General features: G+C 38.1%; 1 protein-coding gene across 1 annotated transcript in view; it reads right to left on the bottom strand.

Annotated features, from left to right (window-relative positions):
* The window catches only part of KIF6 (kinesin family member 6), a 397,162-nt gene that overhangs the window by 231,410 nt on the left and 147,454 nt on the right, over nt 1-18,298 (bottom strand). Inside the window, exons 9-10 of the mRNA XM_059937468.1 lie at nt 17,482-17,568; nt 13,216-13,319 (exon numbers count right to left, since the gene is read on the bottom strand). Of these exons, the coding sequence (XP_059793451.1) occupies nt 13,216-13,319; nt 17,482-17,568 (191 nt within the window). The remainder of the gene's footprint in view (nt 1-13,215; nt 13,320-17,481; nt 17,569-18,298) is intronic.

Raw genomic sequence — 18,298 nt, 5'->3', positions numbered from 1 at the left:
AATAATTTGCTATATGCCAAGAGAGAACATTTGTTTTTAATTCCGCTGTGAAATTTAGTGTAAGAGTGGAGTTAACGAAGAAGGGCATTTTTTTCTGCTGTTCGTTAATTAACTAAAAACAATTTTATTTTGCCACTTGGAGGTGTAAAATCAGTAAGTGACATGAATTCTTTTAAAAATAACCTTTAATTTTCTGTAGAAATTTTAGGAAATAGAGCCAGGTAAAAAGAACTAAAAACAAACCAAAACAAAACAAAACCCACCACTAGTAATTCTAAAAACATTTTCCTGGTTTTTCCTTCTGGTACTACCTCTTTCTTTGTACGTGAATGTGTGAGTGTGTGTATATGCTAAAGAGAGACATTAAAACATGGTTTGCTCCTTTCTTTCTTTTTTTTTCTAATAGTTTTTTTTTTTTTAATATTTATTTATTTTATTTATTTTGGCTGTGCCGGGTCTTAGTTGCGGCTTGTGGGATCTTCATTGTGGTGTGCGGGATCTTTAGTTGCAGCGTGCGGGCTCTTTGTTGTGGCATGCCTGTGGGACCTAGTTCCCCGACCAGGGATCAAACCTGGGCCCCCTGCATTGGGAGGGCAGAGTCTTACCCACTGGACCACCAGGGAAGTCCCTGCTCCTTTGTTTCTAATAGAAGAGCCTGACAAAATATCTAATTGAAGTGAATAGATTCCTCAGCAGCAATAAAAATTGTATCAAAGAAGCATAGGTAAGTAATAATAATAATATTAATAATAATCATAACAATTGTGTTTAATGCATAGCATGAATTATTTCATCAATCTTCATAATAGCACAGTGAGTGGGTACTGTTATTATTCCCACACAACGGATGAGTAAACTGAGACACATGTAGATGATATAATTTGCCCAGGGTCACACAGCAAAGATTAGAAGACTGAGGTAGAGGGATCAGTTAAGATCTCCTTCGATTAGAAGGAGAGTCAAGATTAGAATTCAAGTCTCTTGACTCTCAGTCCATTCAAATAAATTTTCTCTGCCTTATCTCGGTCAGACAAAGCTCAGAAAATAGCTGTGGGCAAAATTCTGAATATTTCAGATACTTCCTCCATCATTCACACTGATAAGATGAAATCCACACCGTGGATACCAAACCAGTGCGGTTGAATCTAAATGTCAGGAAGTGCTTACTGTCCACAGAGACTGGTTCTAAGGACCCTTGTGCATACCAAACACCTGGGCAGCTCTGAGTAGAGGTCCTAGAGATGGAAAATGAATGGCTCATGAAAGGAGCCAGAGAGGGAACTGAAGCCCTGATGGAGTGCTCACCAATTCATTCAACAAATATTTATGGAGGGTCTACCATGGGCCAGGTACATGGAAAACAACACAGATGAAGTCCCAGTCCTCATGAAGCAGGGAGAGACAGACAATGGATAATGAAACATTAAACATGATGTTGCTGCTATGAAGAAAAATAACTCAGCATAAAGGAGATAAAGAGTGACAGGGGAAGGTGTATTTTAGATAACGTGGCCTGGAAGGTCTTTCTGATAATGTGACATTTGAGTAATGAGGTGAGGGAGGAGTGTTTCAGGGGAGGGATGGTGAGGAGGAAAGGCTTGGGAGGGAATGAGGCTGCAGAGGTTGCCAGGGGCCAGGCCATGTGGGGCCACTGTGTCCTGGAAAGAGGTTCTGGATAGTCACAGTAGTCAATATCACTGTCATTGGGACAATTTCATCCATAATAACGAGAAATTAGGCACAAACTTTCTTGAGATTTTTCATTTTTTAATGAACAATCTGGTATAGGACAGCATTCAGTCATATTTCTAATAATTTTCAAGAGATTGTTCAGACTCCTGTATAAGCTTCTCTCTCTCTTTCTCTCTCTGTCTCTCCAACCTCCTCTCTATCTCTACTTCTGTCCCTCTCCCTCTCCCCATCTCAATCCCTATCTCCATCTCGATCTCTTGTCCTTAGGGAACATGGTTTCCTGAAATCTACTCCTCTCTATCTCCACAGTGGAAGAACAATCAGGAGAGCTCATCATGTCATAGAACTTGTACAGCATAAGTCATGATTTTGAAATGTATTTTTAATAGTGGTTTGACAAATAAAACCACTTGGATTTCAAACTATACTACAAAGTTATAGTAATCAAAACAGTATGGTACTGGCACAAAAATAGACACACAGATCAATGAAACAGAATCAAAAGTCATACATATATGGACAATTAATTTATGACAAAGGAGCAAAGAACATACAATGGAGAAAGTCTTTTCAATAAATGATGCTGGGAAAATTGGACAGCCATATGCAAAAGAATGAATCTAGACCACTGCCTTACACCATACACAAAATTTAACTGAAAATGGATTAAAAACTTGAGTGTAAGACCTGAAACCATAAAATTCCTACAAGAAAACACAGGTGGTAACCTCATTGATGTCAGTCTTCACCACGTTTTTGTGGATCTGACTCCAAAGGCAAGGGAAACAAAAGCAAAAATAAACAAATAGGACTACATCAAAATAAAAAGCTTCTGCACGATGAAGGAAACCATCATCAAAATGAAAAGGCTACCCACTGAATGGGGGAAGATATTTGCAAATCATATATCCAATAAAGGATTAATACTAAAAATATATAAAGAACCCATACGACTCACCAACAACAAAAACCAACCTGATTAAAAAATGGGCAGAGGATCTGAATAGATATTTTTCCAACAAAGACATACAGATGGCCAACAGGCACATGAAAGATGTCCCACATCACTAATTATTAGGGAAATACAAATCAAAACCACAATGACACACCATCTCACACCTGTTAGAATGGCTATTATCAAAAAGACAAAGAATTACAAATGTTGGAAAGGATGTGGAGAAAAGGGAACCCTTGTACACTGTTGGTGGGACTGTAAATTGGTGCAGCCACTAATGACAAACAGTATGGAGATTCCTCAAAAAATTAAGAATAGAACTATTACATGCCCCAGCCATACCACTTCTGGGTGTTTATCTGAAGAACATGAAAACACTCATTGGAAAAGATATATGTACCCCTATGTTCATTGCAGCATTATTTACAAGAGCCAAGACATGAAAACAACCTAAATGTCCATCGGTGGATGAATGGATAAAGAAGATGTGACATATATACACAATGGAATACTACTCAGCCATGGAAAGGAATGGAATCCTGACATTTTCAACGACATGAATGGACCTTGAAGGTGTTATGCTAAGTAAAATGAGTCAGACAGAGAAAGACAAATACCATATGCTTTCACTCACATATGGAATCTAAAAAAACAAAACAAACACACAAAATAAAACAAAGAAAACCTCATAGATACAGAGATCAGATTAATGGTTACCAGAGGTGAAGGGGGTCAACTGCATGGTGATGGATGGTAACTAGACTAGTTGTGGTGATCACTTTGTAGTGTATACAAATAATGATTATAATGCTCTACACCTGAAACTTATTTTTTTAAAAAAGAAAAAAAAAAACATTCTTAACAGTGGTTTGACAAATAAAATCACTTTGGAGGCCAGTGACAATAAGCCAAATATAAAAAGGATAAAGTATTATTGATCCAGAGTTAAGTACTGACAAGAGATTCTCCCTAAAAGACTGGTATCAGTCTGGTATCTATCAGTAATTCTCATTAGGACTCTATTAACTCAAATATTGAAGGGTATCATTTATTTTTTGCTTGCTTCTTCTCATTTCAAAAATAATCTGAGGGTCACAGGACAAGACTTATCATCATGATGATCGTATATCTCAAATTATATGGGATGGTCTTGATTTTTGTTATTTTGTCCCATATCTTTGGGAACAAGTTATCAAATTTTAGGTTCAAGAGAGCCACTATACCTGTAGTTGAAATCTGTTTTTTGGTTCTAATCCAGTTCAAACATATTGAGAAACTGAACCCAATTAAACTTTTATTAGACTAGTCTAATAAAAAAAAAATTGAACTGCAAGTTAAACATGGTGGAAATGACTTTTCCTGAAGCTACCTTTAAATGATTACTTTAAAAGGATGAAAGTGCTGATGGGTATTCTGTATGTCACTTCCTCTATAAAGTCTTTCCTCCCTGGTCCTCTGCCCTTTGCAAAACACTTGCCCTCCCCATCTTGGATCCGAGTGTCTATGATAGCATCTCAGCACCATCACTAAGCATGTATGTCTGGTCATCTGCCCCTCTCTCTCCAATGGCCAGCCTCCTGCAGGACCCTTTGGTTTGTCTCTGAGTTTCCCATTCCTAACACAGTGCCTGACATGGTATCAACAATACTCAATCAGTGTTTATTCACTAGAAAGAATGAATAAAGGTATAAATTAGTTTTATTTCAAAGTGAGATTTATTTGGTGCAAAAATGGGGATTTAAGACTCTTCCTTTAGGTATATTTATTTGCACTGAAATAAAAGTTTGGATATCAATGAAGATTTTATTAGTACAGATATGCCCTGTTGAAACAAATTTGGTGTTTGTGGGTTTGATAACACAATGTGTTTGGTTTTAAACTATATTTAAACTGTAATTGGTCTTAAATTATTTAATTGTATTAAAAGAAATCCCATCAGATAACTATTTCCAACTATTGTGCCAAGCCCCAAGGATGAAAGGTGAAGGCCTACCCTCTGTTTTGCACATGGTTTAAGATCCTGAGGGTCAACTCCAGCACAGCTCCCAGCTTTACTGACTGTTTCAGTCTGGAAGGATGGGATTATTCCCCAATAGGAGAGTAAGTAGAGCAAAGAGGAGTTTGGGGACTCCTAAAGAGCAGGACTGAAGGCTGCCCTGGCCAGTGCCCCAGGTCGTTTCCTGTTTGGTAAAATGTACATCAAACTAGGGCATCATTTCCTTCAGGTAACACTTGCCTGCACAGGTGGATTTCCATCGTTCAATACCTTAAATTGTGTGATTACGTGCTCATGAGCCAGTCAAATACCTCTCAAGTTTTTCCCATTGTGGATTTAATGTAGCGTATGCATAATCTTTGCTGTATTAATATTCACTGCATATTCTTTGATTATGTGCCACAAAATGATACAAAGAAAGGTGTTGTGTACATTCATTTAAAGCAGACATGGCTCCTGCCTTCAAAGGGCTTTCCATATGGTGGGGACACAGATAACAACCAAACAATGCCACAAGTACATGACTGTAAACAGAGATAAGTACTCCGAAGGAAAAGCACAGAAAATACAAAAATGTGCAGCACAGTCATGATTTAGTTGGGGCTGCAGGTCAGAGAAGATGTCTTTGAGGAAGAACAATTTCAACTGAGGTTTGAAGGATGAGTAGAACAAACAAAACAATGTGTGTGTGTATGTGTGTGTGTGTGTGTGTACATGTCCCCATGCATGTCATCGCAGGCAGAAGTCAGAAGCAACTGCATATGCAATGGCCCCAGGGTAGAAGACAGGATGAAATTAAACACTGAAAGGTCGGTGCTGTCGAAGTAAAGGGAGCAAAGGCGAGAGGAATATGAAATGTGGCTGAAAACACAGTAAGGGGTCAGACCAGGCAGACAGTTGTAGGCCCCATGCAGGATTTTGGTGTTTTCCCAGGAACAAGAGGAAGTCAGAAGTCACTGTGGAGTTTCAAGAAGAGTGAAATGGTAAGGACTGTACTTTTGAAAAGGAATATTCTGGCTGCACAGAAAAAGATTTAGAGGGGAGCGAAAAACCTATTATGATACCTATTTAGTAGTAGAAAAAAGGTGACAGAGGTTTGGGTGAGGATAGCAACAACAGAGGTGGTGTGAAGTGGTCCAAGTCAAGACATGCTTTGAGGACAGAGTCAACAGGACTTCCAGATGGGTTGGATTTGGGGGATGAGAAAATGATTACAGTCACAGGTAACTTCTAAGTTTCTGGCCTGGGCAACTGTAGGGCTTGTAGAGACATTGACTGATGGGGATCCAGTGGCTGAGATCAGGTCTGGAGAAAGATGCAAAAGAATTCAGTTTGGGGCATGTTGAGTTCAGGGCCAGGTGTCAGGTAGGCAATGTGATCAATGAGCGGGGCATTCAGAGAAGAATAAATCTGGACGAGTAAAATAAATACGAGTCATCAGCATCTGGATGGCAACTGACGTGTGGGTGTTGCTGAGATCATCTAGGAAAAAGTATAAAGAAAAAGAGAAGAGGAGGTCTTACGACAATGCCTTGAGGAGTACCCACATGAAAGGAGGATAATCCGGCCCAAGAAGCCAAAGAGCAGTCAGGAGATGGGAAGAAGACAGAGAAGAGAAAGTTTCAACAAGAGCGTGGTGAATAACGTTGAATGCTGCTGAGAGGTTACCGAAGATGAAGACTGACATAGGCCCGTCAAATTGATCTACACTGGGGTCCATCAATGGGGCAAAAGCCAGATTGGAGTGTGTAGTGTAGTGAGTGGGGCGGAAGGGAAGGGAGACCGTGAGTGAAGGCAACTTCTTGGAGTCGCTTAGCTTAAAGGAGAGGAAAGTGACAGTAGGTAGAGGGGGATGTTGGCTCAAGGGGGAGCATTTTGTTTCAAATACGGGAAACTGGAGCCCAAATACTGATAAGAAGAGCCCAGTAAAAAGAGAGAAGTTGTAGACAAAGAAAAAAATAGAAGGGGAGTTGAGGTCCCTGACATGGCAGAAGGCACTGGGGTTGAGAGTACAATTGGTGAGGTCGGCTCTGGAAGAGACACCTTCTCTACTGTAACAAGGAGTAGAGGGTGGGTACAGGTGCAGGATGGTGGGCAGGTTTGGTAGCAGAGCAGGAAACTGAGGAAGTTCTCCTCAACTTGTATATGTAGTCATTAACTGTAAAAATATATGTTTGTGTGCTGAGGGGCTTGTCATCAAAGACAAGTTGCTATTATTAAACTAATTATAGCAAAATTTTACTTAAAGGAAAATCCCTCATTGTACAGTTTTGTTTTATTTTGCTTTGGCTTGTTCAATGACTGGTCTTTTAATTCTATGTTTCGTCATACAGATTTCTCCAGTTTTTTAAAAGTTAGGTTAGTTGAGGTTAAATTTACAGATGGTAAAATTTTAAATTTACCCTTTCTAGGTGTGTAGTACTATGACTTTTGACAAATGTGTATACTTATGTAACCACCACTAAAATCATGATATAGAATATTTCAATCACTCTTAATACCTCCCTCTTGTTTCTTTTTCACAGTTTCTTCCCCTACTGGCAACCTCGGCAAATACCACCCCCCTCCCCCTGCCACACACACACACTGTGCTCAGTCCCTCTAGGTAGCTTTGTTTATGTGGTCTCCTTCATCTTAGAATGGTGCATTTTTCCTCGTGACATCCTTTCAGGCTTACTTGGTTTGCTCAGTGAGTGATATCTGCAGTGACTTCCCCCATTCCTACATAACGATTTAGCTTTTCATTATCATAGATTATGAGCAAATACTGTATTAAACCATGTGTAATAAACTGATATTAGATTTAAAAACATGGAGCTGAAAGTGAGCATAGATAGCATTTAGTCATAAGATAGCATTTACACATAAATGAGCCATTAAAAACTAATATGATTAGAATTAAAAGTATAATTAATGTTTTACAATTCTCAGTGTCCATTTGTTCTTTCCACTAATACACTCTTTTATTCTCTGTTTTATATATACATATATGTGTGTATAAATGTGTGTGTGTGCATATATCTTATTTTCCCAATAAAACTGTAAATCCTTGGAATTATTTGCTGTATCCTATATTACTAAATCCCCCAAAACACCTATTAAAATGATTAGCATCCAGTAGGTACTCAATAAATTCAGTTTGAAGGATTAACTGATTTGTAAAAATTAACTAAAGGAAATAAGTTAGAGACAGACCAATACTGTATGAACTCACTTATGTGTACAAAATTAAATGTTGAACTCAGAGAGTAGATCAGTGGTTGCCAGGGGCTGGAGGGCAGGGGAAATAGGGAGATGGAGGTCAAAGGTTACAAACTTCCAGTTTTAAGATGAATACATTCTGCGGACCTAATGTACAGCATGGTGACTATAGTTAACAATACTGTATTGTATTCTTGAAAACTGCATACAGGGTAGATGTTAAATGTTCTCATCACACACAGAAATACATAGTTACATAGGTAACTATGTAAGGTGATGGAGGCGTTAACTAACCTTATCGTGGTAATTATTTCACAATATATACCTATATTAAATCATCACACTGTACTCTTTAAACTTACACCATGTTATATGTCAATTATATCTCAATAAAGCCGGGAGATAAAAGAGAAAAGAAAAGCAAAGGATCAAGATGTTTGTAAATTTACTTTGGGCAAACTTGAGACCATGAGATCCAATTCAGTTCCATCTCAGAAAGAAAATGTTGCTGTGCAGAAAATATTCTACTCATTTACATTTGGGCCAGGAAATAAAGCTTCCATCCTAGACAGAGGCCTGAGGGCTTTTTTTTAAGGAAGAACGAGGTATATGTTTAGAGAATCAATCAGAATTAAATCTTCACCCAAGAAGTTTTGTATAAACATTAACTTGGCTATACAGCCTCCATCCAGCTGTCTCTTTTCAAATTTTACACAGGCAAAAAAAAAAAAGATGTAAACTAAAAATATCCCAATAACTGGAGGCTGACATCTGAAATCCTCTTCAGTTGAAGCATCCAAGTCAACGCAACAAATATTTACATTAAGAACTGAAATTCTGGGAAATAGTTCAAAAAATTTGATAGGGCTAGGTATTAACAGACATCTCCAAACTGTCCAATGCATACTACATAGAATATATTATCTATTAAATATCTGCTTTCTGATGTCCTTCACAGAATCCCTGAGAGGAATGTCTTCATGCCATGCCAGTCAGCATAAGCCCAGGAATCAGCAGCACAGAGAAGTAGACAAGGCTAGAACATTCCTGCCACTCTGTCCTGCCAAGCTGTGGGACTCTTCCTCTCTGCTACACTACTATCTCCCTCCCACCCTTGGCCACCCGGGAGTCTGGGCGCAATGGGAGGACTGAAGCTGATTCACATTCTTGAGTAAATGTCCAGGGGCCCCAGAAGACAAAGAAGCACAGACGATATTAAATGGCAGAGCCACATTAGAGGCAAATTTTAACTTATCTCTTTTACTTTAACATGATAAAGGACTCTTAAATCTGATGAATTTTAAGTTGTACCAATATTGATCTAGCTAATTATGCCAAAATATAAATGCAACTGTAATATAACAAAAACAATAACAAAAAACCACATTTTCTGAATAATCCTCACCATCAGCATGAACAAGCACCAAGGTTACTGGATTGTTGTGAAACTCTACGCTTGGCTTTGGCAGGGTGAATGCAGTTTGCAGCGTGAGTTCTCCCCAGCTGCTGGTCAGAAACCATTAATGAGATGTAATGCAATATAGTGCTCTTATACTGACAGCAGAGAAGCGATTTCATTGCAAATTGCTGAAGTTCACTTATGAGCACATGAACTAATTTTACATGATTCCTGAGCTCAAAATTAATCATCACTATCTCTGCAGTCTCATGTTTTATTCATCTCTCCTCATAATACTTATATGTTGCATCATAATTACTTGTGCTCATGTCTGTCACTGCCACTAACTTGTGAACCCATTGAGAGCTGGATCTAGGTTTTGTTCATCTTTGTGTTCCTTTCAGGGCCCAGGATAGAGTTGTCTGTATAGTAGATGAATAATAAACATTTAATAAGTGAATGAGTGAACCAATTGTCCAGAAAAACTAATGGCAACCCTACATACTGTCTGTATAGAATCTGTTCCAATTGGCATTTGTATATTTGTTATCTGTGGATCAAAGGAAACCAATCCAAAATCTAACAATCTGTCAGTATTTTAAATCTGTTGTCACAATTTTATTTCTCATGATTCTACCCTGAAACTCCTGTGACTGGCAAATTTGCTTGTTGTCAGTAACTTTTAGATAGAAACATCTGCTTACGTAATAAATGGCAAGTTAGTAAAAGAGGTAATGTAAATATAATACAATATTAAATATCATAAAGAAGTTATAACAAAATGTGCTTATTATTGTTTCTTATGCTTTATAGAATTTTTCTTTTTGTGAAAGTATAGTCTGTGGCATCCTTTTTAAGAGAGGATGTAGCATGGTAAATTTTCTGTCTGAAAGCTTGTATGTCTGAAAAGTGGCTTTATTTCACCTTCACCTTTGAATATTAATTTGGCTAGATACAAAAATCTCCATTCATAGTCCTCTTTTGTTTTGTTTTGTGTTTCAGCACCAGAAGTTCTTGTTTCCAGAGTTGTTGATGAGAAGTCTTCTCTAAATCAGATTCTTGGTTGTTAATAATTTTCTTCTCGGATAACTTTTAGGATTATTTTCTATATGGTGAGGTTCTAAAAATTTTTCTACAACATTATTATACTACTCAGCATATGGTAACCCTTTTGTTCTGAAGTCCTATGTCTTTTTTTTTTTTTTTTTTAGTTCCAAGAAATAGGTTTTCTTTAACTATTGGTTCCCCTGCATTATTTCTTCTCCATAAATTCTGTTTTCTTAGATGTTGAGAAATCTAGAGCTATTCTCTACGATTCTTTTCTTTAAACTTTCTTTTTTTACCCTTTTATCTTACATTCTGGAAGAATCCCTTAGCCCCCACCTTCCTGGTTCACTAATTTGCCCCTCTGTGTTTTCATTCTGCTATTTGGCCATCATTAAGTTCTTAATGGCAACAAGTACATGTTTTTCATTTTCAAGATCTCCTCTTGATCCTGTTATTGTTTCATGGATGAAATGCCATGTTTTATATCTCTAAAGATAGTAACCATTTTTCTTGCTTAGTTCTGAAGCCCTCCAAGCTGTAAATGCTTGTTCTTGTCTTTTTCCATGTTGGCTGTCCTCATATTTCTAGTCACTCCCAACTGTGAGCTCACATTTCCTAGACTCTAAGCTCTCTCAGCGTGGGCAGCCAGTCTTAGGTGAGGGACTGAAGCAGCTGTGGGTGCCTGTGCTCCTTACTGTTTTCAGTGAGAACAGGAGATGGGCAGAGCTGGAGACAGCAGCTGGTCTCTAGAGTTTATGCAGTCCCTCTTTTTCCTGGGCATCATCAGCTACCTGGGGTCCTTCCCTATTTCCCCATCCTAAACACTGACCTAAACACTGCGGGGAGAAGGGAAGAAGGGAGTGCACAGGGGTTGATAGGAACAAACTCCTCCCACTACAAGAGCTCTACCAACCCTCAGTGGCTGTTCCCAGCCTCTCCTGCTCCAGGGTGCCACCACTTCTAGACATGGGACCTTGGTGGTGCTGCACCATGACTTGGTCTATCCTTTTCTCTTGCCCATCTCAATCCCACTGTTCAGTCTCCCAGGAATTCCTTGAAGCTTCTAATCCCTTATGAAGTTTACTTCTTATTCTTGGGTGTGGCTAGAGATTCAGATGTTTCTTTATATCAGTTCTATAATCCCCCCAATTTGGAGGGAACCTGCAGCATATTCTTGCACATTCTGACATTTTGAACCACAACATTCAGAATCTTACCCTTAAACTGGGCCTTCTGAGCAACATAGAGTACACAGGAATTAGAAAAAACGCTGGTACTTATTTGATATGTTGGTCATTTCCCTGTTTGCTTTTAGATCCAACTTCCACTTTTCCCTTGCTTGACTCTGCATCACAGGAAACTACACTCCCTGACTCTTTTAACAACTGGCTTCTGGGTAAGTTGTTCAGCCAATGGGAGGCACTGGTGGAGACTGGAAGGGGAGGTGAGGGAGAAGCCAGGGCTCCCTGCTGGGATGATGCCTCCACAGCACCCATGGCTCTTCAGAGGCCCCAGCTTCCACTCTGTCAGGCAGCATTCATCTTGTCCAGCTCCTGCTGGCTGGCACTAGTCTCTGGCCTTGGTAACACAACCTTCTACCGATGTCCGTCCAGTCCTAGGGGTGTAGGACCTCCTCCTGCTGCTCTGATCTCTGGGGTGCTGCAGCACCGCATAGTACCATCTCCTGTGCAACAAATTTCCTATATTAAATTCCTGCTGTTGAGAGGCCTAGAATGGTTTTGTTTTCCTGGCTGGATCCTGATTTGAAGATCAAAGTTCTGAAGGGACTTCTTCAAAAATAATATTGGGTAAGTCCTTTCTTTGAGGGGAAGGGAGCACCATGGTAAAGGAATTTTAAACTTGGGTTTCTCAATATCTCAGATATCCCAAGTTATTTCAAGGAGTGACATGAAATTCTTTAAAATGTGAATTTTGGCAGTATATTTCACCTTAATTGCATATATGCCACAAAGCGGTTTTGTAAGGAAAGCCTTAGGGACCTATCATATTATTAAACACAGTGTTCTACAATCAGGAAATGCTATCCTAGAGGAGGAAGGCTTTGAGTATAACAGAAACCTTGCCTAAGGCTTCTCAAGCTTTACACCTACCTTCAGGGGCAGCCATGAACTTGTTTAAAGAAAATGCTTTCATCATCTGTTACCGTTTTCTCTGTTGAGAGAGGGTTATGTGAAATGACAGAAAACCTTTAAAAAAATCTTGTGTAGCTTTGTTATTCTGAAATAGAGAATACCACTGCCTTCTAAGCCTAGTCCGTTATGATCACTCCACAGTGCTTAATAAGCAGCACAGAAACAACTAGAGAGCCCGCCACTGTGGCCTGTGATCAGAGAGAGAACGAGAGCCACGCTGTGCCCCTGGTATGCCATATGGCTGCAAATCTAAAGGCTCTGAAAGATGCCGCACTTGTATGAAGTCCTGAATACCTGCTTTCATTTCCATTTTGAGTGTTTGAACTGTAATATATGGACCATCTATTTATTAAAGGAGAGAGCTTACTTTGGCATGGGATAAATTGGTGCTTGCAGCAAGATGCTGTTTAATACAAGGGACGTTTCTTGAATTCCTTTCAGATCTGAGATCCACAGCTTAAGAGTGTTTGGTGTATACATTTAAAAACTGCATTACTATTATGCAACCTCTTTTCTTCAGCTGGCATGAGAAGGATATTCCCATCCTCTCTATGCTCTGTTCTTTACTTCCTCAAAGCTGAGGAGGCAAAAACCCTGCCAGCCTTATCCAGCTTTTCATGGAAAGCCGCCACTCTTAACTGGCGCCTAAATGCAATTTCAGACCGCCCCAGGAGAACTTCGTTCTTTGAGGTGAATTCATAACATTAAGGCCAACAAAGAAGTTAACACAAACTTGCACGGTTAAAGAAAAAGGAAAAGTCTGCAGTCTTACTGAAGGAACTCTGCTTCTGTGAGTTCCTCTGTCCTCTGCTCCCCAGTGACAATGGCCAGTTCATCCTTCAGTTCCTGGATTTCCTTTTGTAGGCGTATAATCATCTGCAAACGGCAAGGCAGGAGCGTAAATGTCAACTCCTCACTGAGGGGAACTATGTGACAGAGAACCATACATCTTTTATAATTATGAACAAAAATGTACAGAGAATGATATAAAAGGCACTCTTGTACTTACCACCCAGCTTTGTTAAATCTTAACATTTTGTCAAAACAGTTCTAGGATTTTTCTTAACAAATAAAACATTACAGATGGAACTGGTGTCCCTTATTCCTGTTCCCCTTCTGTCCTTCCTGGAGTGATTGCTGTCCTGCATTTAGTGGGTAGCATTTCCCTGCATGTTTTATACATTTACTCCATATGTACAGATGTGACTGTAAATGATGTATGATATCATCTTGCATGCCTTACACTTTATGTAAATGTTGCCATACTGCATGTAACTGCAACTTGCTTTTTTTTTCCCCTCACACTATGTTTCTGAGATTATTTATATTGCTTCATGTGGCTCTAGTTCATGAATTTTCATGGACATATAGTATTTCAGTAAAGGAATGTATCACAATTTATGTATCTATGTCTCCTGTTGACGGACATTCAGGATTTTTACTTTTGCGATTACAAAGAGTGTTGCTGTGAACATTATAAGTCTCTGGGCATGTGTGGGAGAGTTTCCCTGTAGTGTGCACCTAGAACTGTGTGGAGGTAGAGTTAGTGCACCCCCTTATTATATATTGCCAAAGTGCTCTTCAGAATGGATGCATAAATTCATATTCTCAGCAGCTATATATGTAAGTTCCTGTTTCCCACATTTTTGTCATTTTGTATGTAGTATTGCCAGACACTTTAATCTTGCCGATCTGGTAGGTGTAAAATGGTCTCTTATCTAGTTCTAATCTAGAACTAGTATTTTCATGATTATTAATGAGGTCGATCATCTTTGTGTATGCATACTGGCTGTTTGGGTTTCCTCTTCTGTGAATTATTTATTCACCATCTTGCCCATGTTTCAGTTGAGTTGTTTTTCTTTTCCTTATTAATTTGCAGATTTCTTTATATATTCGGGATGTGAACCCTTTGTTAGTTTTATGCAATGTGCATGTTTTCTCCCAATCTATGTAATATTTTTCACTCTGTGGTGTTCTTTTTGTTAAATGAAAGTTTTAAATTTCAATATAATTTCATTATCAACTTCTCTCGTTTTGAGCTTTATATTTGTGTCTTCTTTAAGAAAATCTATTTTACCTAAAGCCATAGCAATATTTTCCTATATGTTCTTATAAAAGTTTTAAAGTTTTGAAGTTTTGCTTTTTACATTTAGGTTGTTTGATTTTATTTTGTAGGAAGTGTGAGATATGGATCTAATTTTATTTTTTTTATGGCTAACCATGCAAGATTTGCTATTATAATTCTGTTATATATTTCCACATGTAACATGTGTCTTTTTCTGGGCTATTGGTTAAAAACATTTGTCTACTTGACTATATGTATGGTAATACTACACTGTTTTAATTACTATATCTTAAAAAATTTTTGGCATCTAGATAGAATAAGCGCCTTCCATCTTGTTCTCTTCCAAAATAGACTTCACTATTCTTGATCATTTGCTCTTTCATATAAATTTTAGATTTGGCTTGTAAAATTCTACCAAAGGCCCTCCTCAAATTTTAACTGGAAATAAATTTGAGTAAAAGGTTAATTTGATAAGACATTAAAGTAATGCTATGAATCATTACATCCATGAACATGGTATAGATTTCTGATTCCTTTCAATACAAATCTGTGTATGTCTTTAATTAGATTTTATTCCTAGAATTTTAAAGTTTTTGTTGCTATTATAAATAGAATTTTTATAAAATTGCATTTTCTAATTATTGGCTTTTGATGTATAGGAAGGTAATTCATCTTTATGAATGGATTAATTTTCTGAATATTATTTTGGTTATCTGTTTACCTGTTATTAAACACTCTTGGATATTCTATATGAGCAATCAAATTGTCCACAAGTAATGACAGATATTCTTCTTATCAAATCCTCATAAATTAAAAAAAAAGTCTCTTTCCTAAGAACCTCCAAGTACAGTGCTTAAGACATTCTTGTCTTATTCCTTCTAACGTTTCAACTTTTAAATGTTTGCTGTAGTTTTTGGTGGATACCCTTAATCACTCTAAGGATGTTCACTTATATTCATAGTTTGATGAGTCTTTTCAAACTATGGATGAATGTTTAATGTTATCAAACACTTTTTCTGCATCTAGTGATGTGATCATTTAATTTTTTCTTTTAATTGTGAATGTGATGAATCACCTTAATTCATGTGATTTTACTTTTTAGTATGAACTACTTCAGATATATAAAAAGGTATAAATAATAACATGTACCTACTACTTAGCTTAAGAAATAAAACATTACAGACTCTTGTGAAGCCCCCACCCCATAGAGTCTTCCCTAAATTTGGTGTTTATTTTTCCCATTCAGTTGTGTTTTGGGTGGTTTTGAGGACAACTTTTCAACTGTCACTTGTGCTTCAGAAAAGCTCTGTACATAAAATAATGAACAGTAATATCAGTTTTTAGAAGCAATTATTAAAGGAGATCAGGAAACAACACTTGTCAATTACCAGATAATTCTGCACCAGGAAGACCTCAACATTTGTTCAGTTATCAGCTATTAGATTTTGACTCCTGATTTCTCATTTCTTTAAGTCTCTCACAGACCTACATCTAACACACGATAATGTTCATCTTTGTTCAAATTCCTCAAGTTCCTTCAAAGAAAAGTCTCTCCAGCCAGATTTGAAAGGAAAAAAATACCTCAATGTCTAATATGTTTATTTTCCTTCAATTATGAAGTAATTTTTGTCTTCAGGCTAATAGTACATTCCTATCTTTCTCATTCTGCACAGTAATATTACAGGGCTGCTGGCAGGGTAGGAACAGCAGAAGAATTCATCCTAGGAGTTCAGTTCCATTTGACTTAGGCCTTTGAATTGTGTCTCCTTTTTCCAGTGGGGGTACCCTGTTATGCTGACCAGGGACTGGACTGGAAAGGGATCCTGCCTCACCCACTGGTTTCTCCAGAAGAGAATGCTGTCAGGGGAGCTCGGGCTCCCTGAGGCAAGTAGGACAAAACAGTCAGCCCCATTATTCTTTTGTCCTTCTTTTCCTCTGCCCTTCAATGGAATGATTTCAGGGAAGGAAGGGCAAACACTCAAGAGGAAGTAATTAATATGGGTAACAGTGAGCTTGAGATTTTCTTGTTTGGAATTTGAGAAATTTGTAAATGAAGCACTGTTGGTACGATTTCACATCTTTTTTTATAACGCATACCACTAAGCTTACACCAGCTTATTTTCTAGAGAAAAAAAAATTGTTTTTAAAAGGTGAGTGATTTGCAAAGTAATATAATCTTAATTTTGGAGTTTTACAAAATTGAAATATTTTATTTCAACATTTTCAATGTTGACACGAGTTAATTCCTTGTTGTATTTTATTTGAAGACTAACAAAATAGAGAAAAGAAAAAATATCTGCATTTATAATGAGTAGCTGAATCATGTAACTTGCAAATATCTTTCCTTTAAAAAAAGAACTTTGATAAAGAAGAATTCATTTTTATAAAACTAGAGGCTTGGCCATTTTTCCATGGATCAAACCAACTACTAACTTTTTTAAATCTCTAGACTAAGTAACAGAACACTCATGCAAAATACTATTCTATTTAATAACCATTAGGACTTCTTTTTCTCAATAAGCTTTTATAAAAGATGGTCTATTATTATTGTCTTTAGAAAGTTAAGCTGACTTTTTTTTTGAAAGGCTACGACCTGCCTACAAATATAACTGTGTATGATTCTATGTATGTCCCCAGGACTCACTGTGCCCCTAACTGATGGGGTAAAGGGGGGCTGTAGGTAAGAGCACAGGCCCTGGAGTCAGACTGTCTGTGTCTGAATCCTGCTCTGCTACGCATTAGCACTGTGACTCAGATCAAATCACTAAATATTTCTGCGTTTCAGTTTTGTCATCTGTAAACTAGAGGAAGAGATGGCATCTGCTCATGAGGTTGTTGTGAGAATTAAATGATTTAACACGTTTCCAGTATTTAGAATGTTGCCTGGTTACGGAGAGTGAGTGTCCCCCCAAATTTAACTAATCTTTGATATACTTTGATTTTTTTTAACATAGTCAGTTAAAAGTTGCTTACCAATCTGGGATCGATTTCTTCATTAAGAACAGCTTCATTCTTTATGAGTGCCACTCGTTGTGCAAATCTGCAGGTAGATATAGATTCCTAAGAAAGCAAGATAAGTCGTTAAAGTGTTATGGCATAGAGAGATAAAACAGTTTCTGTTCACAGGAAAAACGTGTACACCTAGAGTGATGTGCATAAAACACAACGAGGAAACATGCTTCCAAATTAGGAAGCCTTGCCCTGGAACATTATTTTTCATTAAAACTTTGGGCTTAATATAATGACTGATGCCCAAAGTGTGGAAGATCCTGAGGTCCTAAGTGACAACTGGTATGTGCTTTTCAACTACTGATTTGTCAAACCAGAACCACATATACAAACCAGAATCATAGCAGGTACCACAATCCATAAGCATCAAAGGGTACAAAATAAATATTTGTAACAGGCGCAAAAGAGAGGCTTTTCAAGGCATCTTACAATGCACTTGGGGCTTGGCCTTGTTTGGGGAGGCACCCTGCAGCTTCCTGTTTTCCTCTCTTAGAGAAAGTCTGAGTCCCAAACATTAAACTGAAATGCGTGAAACATCAGCTGGCTCTAAAGCAACCCAGGACAGCCATTTGGCAGCCAGACCCTGCCAAGGCGTCCTGGGTGCTGTGCCCAGGGACACGTCTAGGGACACACCTTGGAGATGTCTCCAAGGCACCTAAGCAATCAGGAGCAAAACAGATCAGGAGAAGCTGATGGGTCTCCTCCCTCACGTCTCTGGCAGATCTTCCAAAATTTGTGTATGAGGTTTTCTGCAAACCATCCCGTGCTATGTGAAGTCAGT

The sequence above is a fragment of the Balaenoptera ricei genome, chromosome 11 (genome assembly GCF_028023285.1).
Source record: "Balaenoptera ricei isolate mBalRic1 chromosome 11, mBalRic1.hap2, whole genome shotgun sequence".
NCBI lineage: Eukaryota > Metazoa > Chordata > Mammalia > Artiodactyla > Balaenopteridae > Balaenoptera > Balaenoptera ricei.
This window is presented reverse-complemented; position numbering and strand designations above follow the sequence as displayed.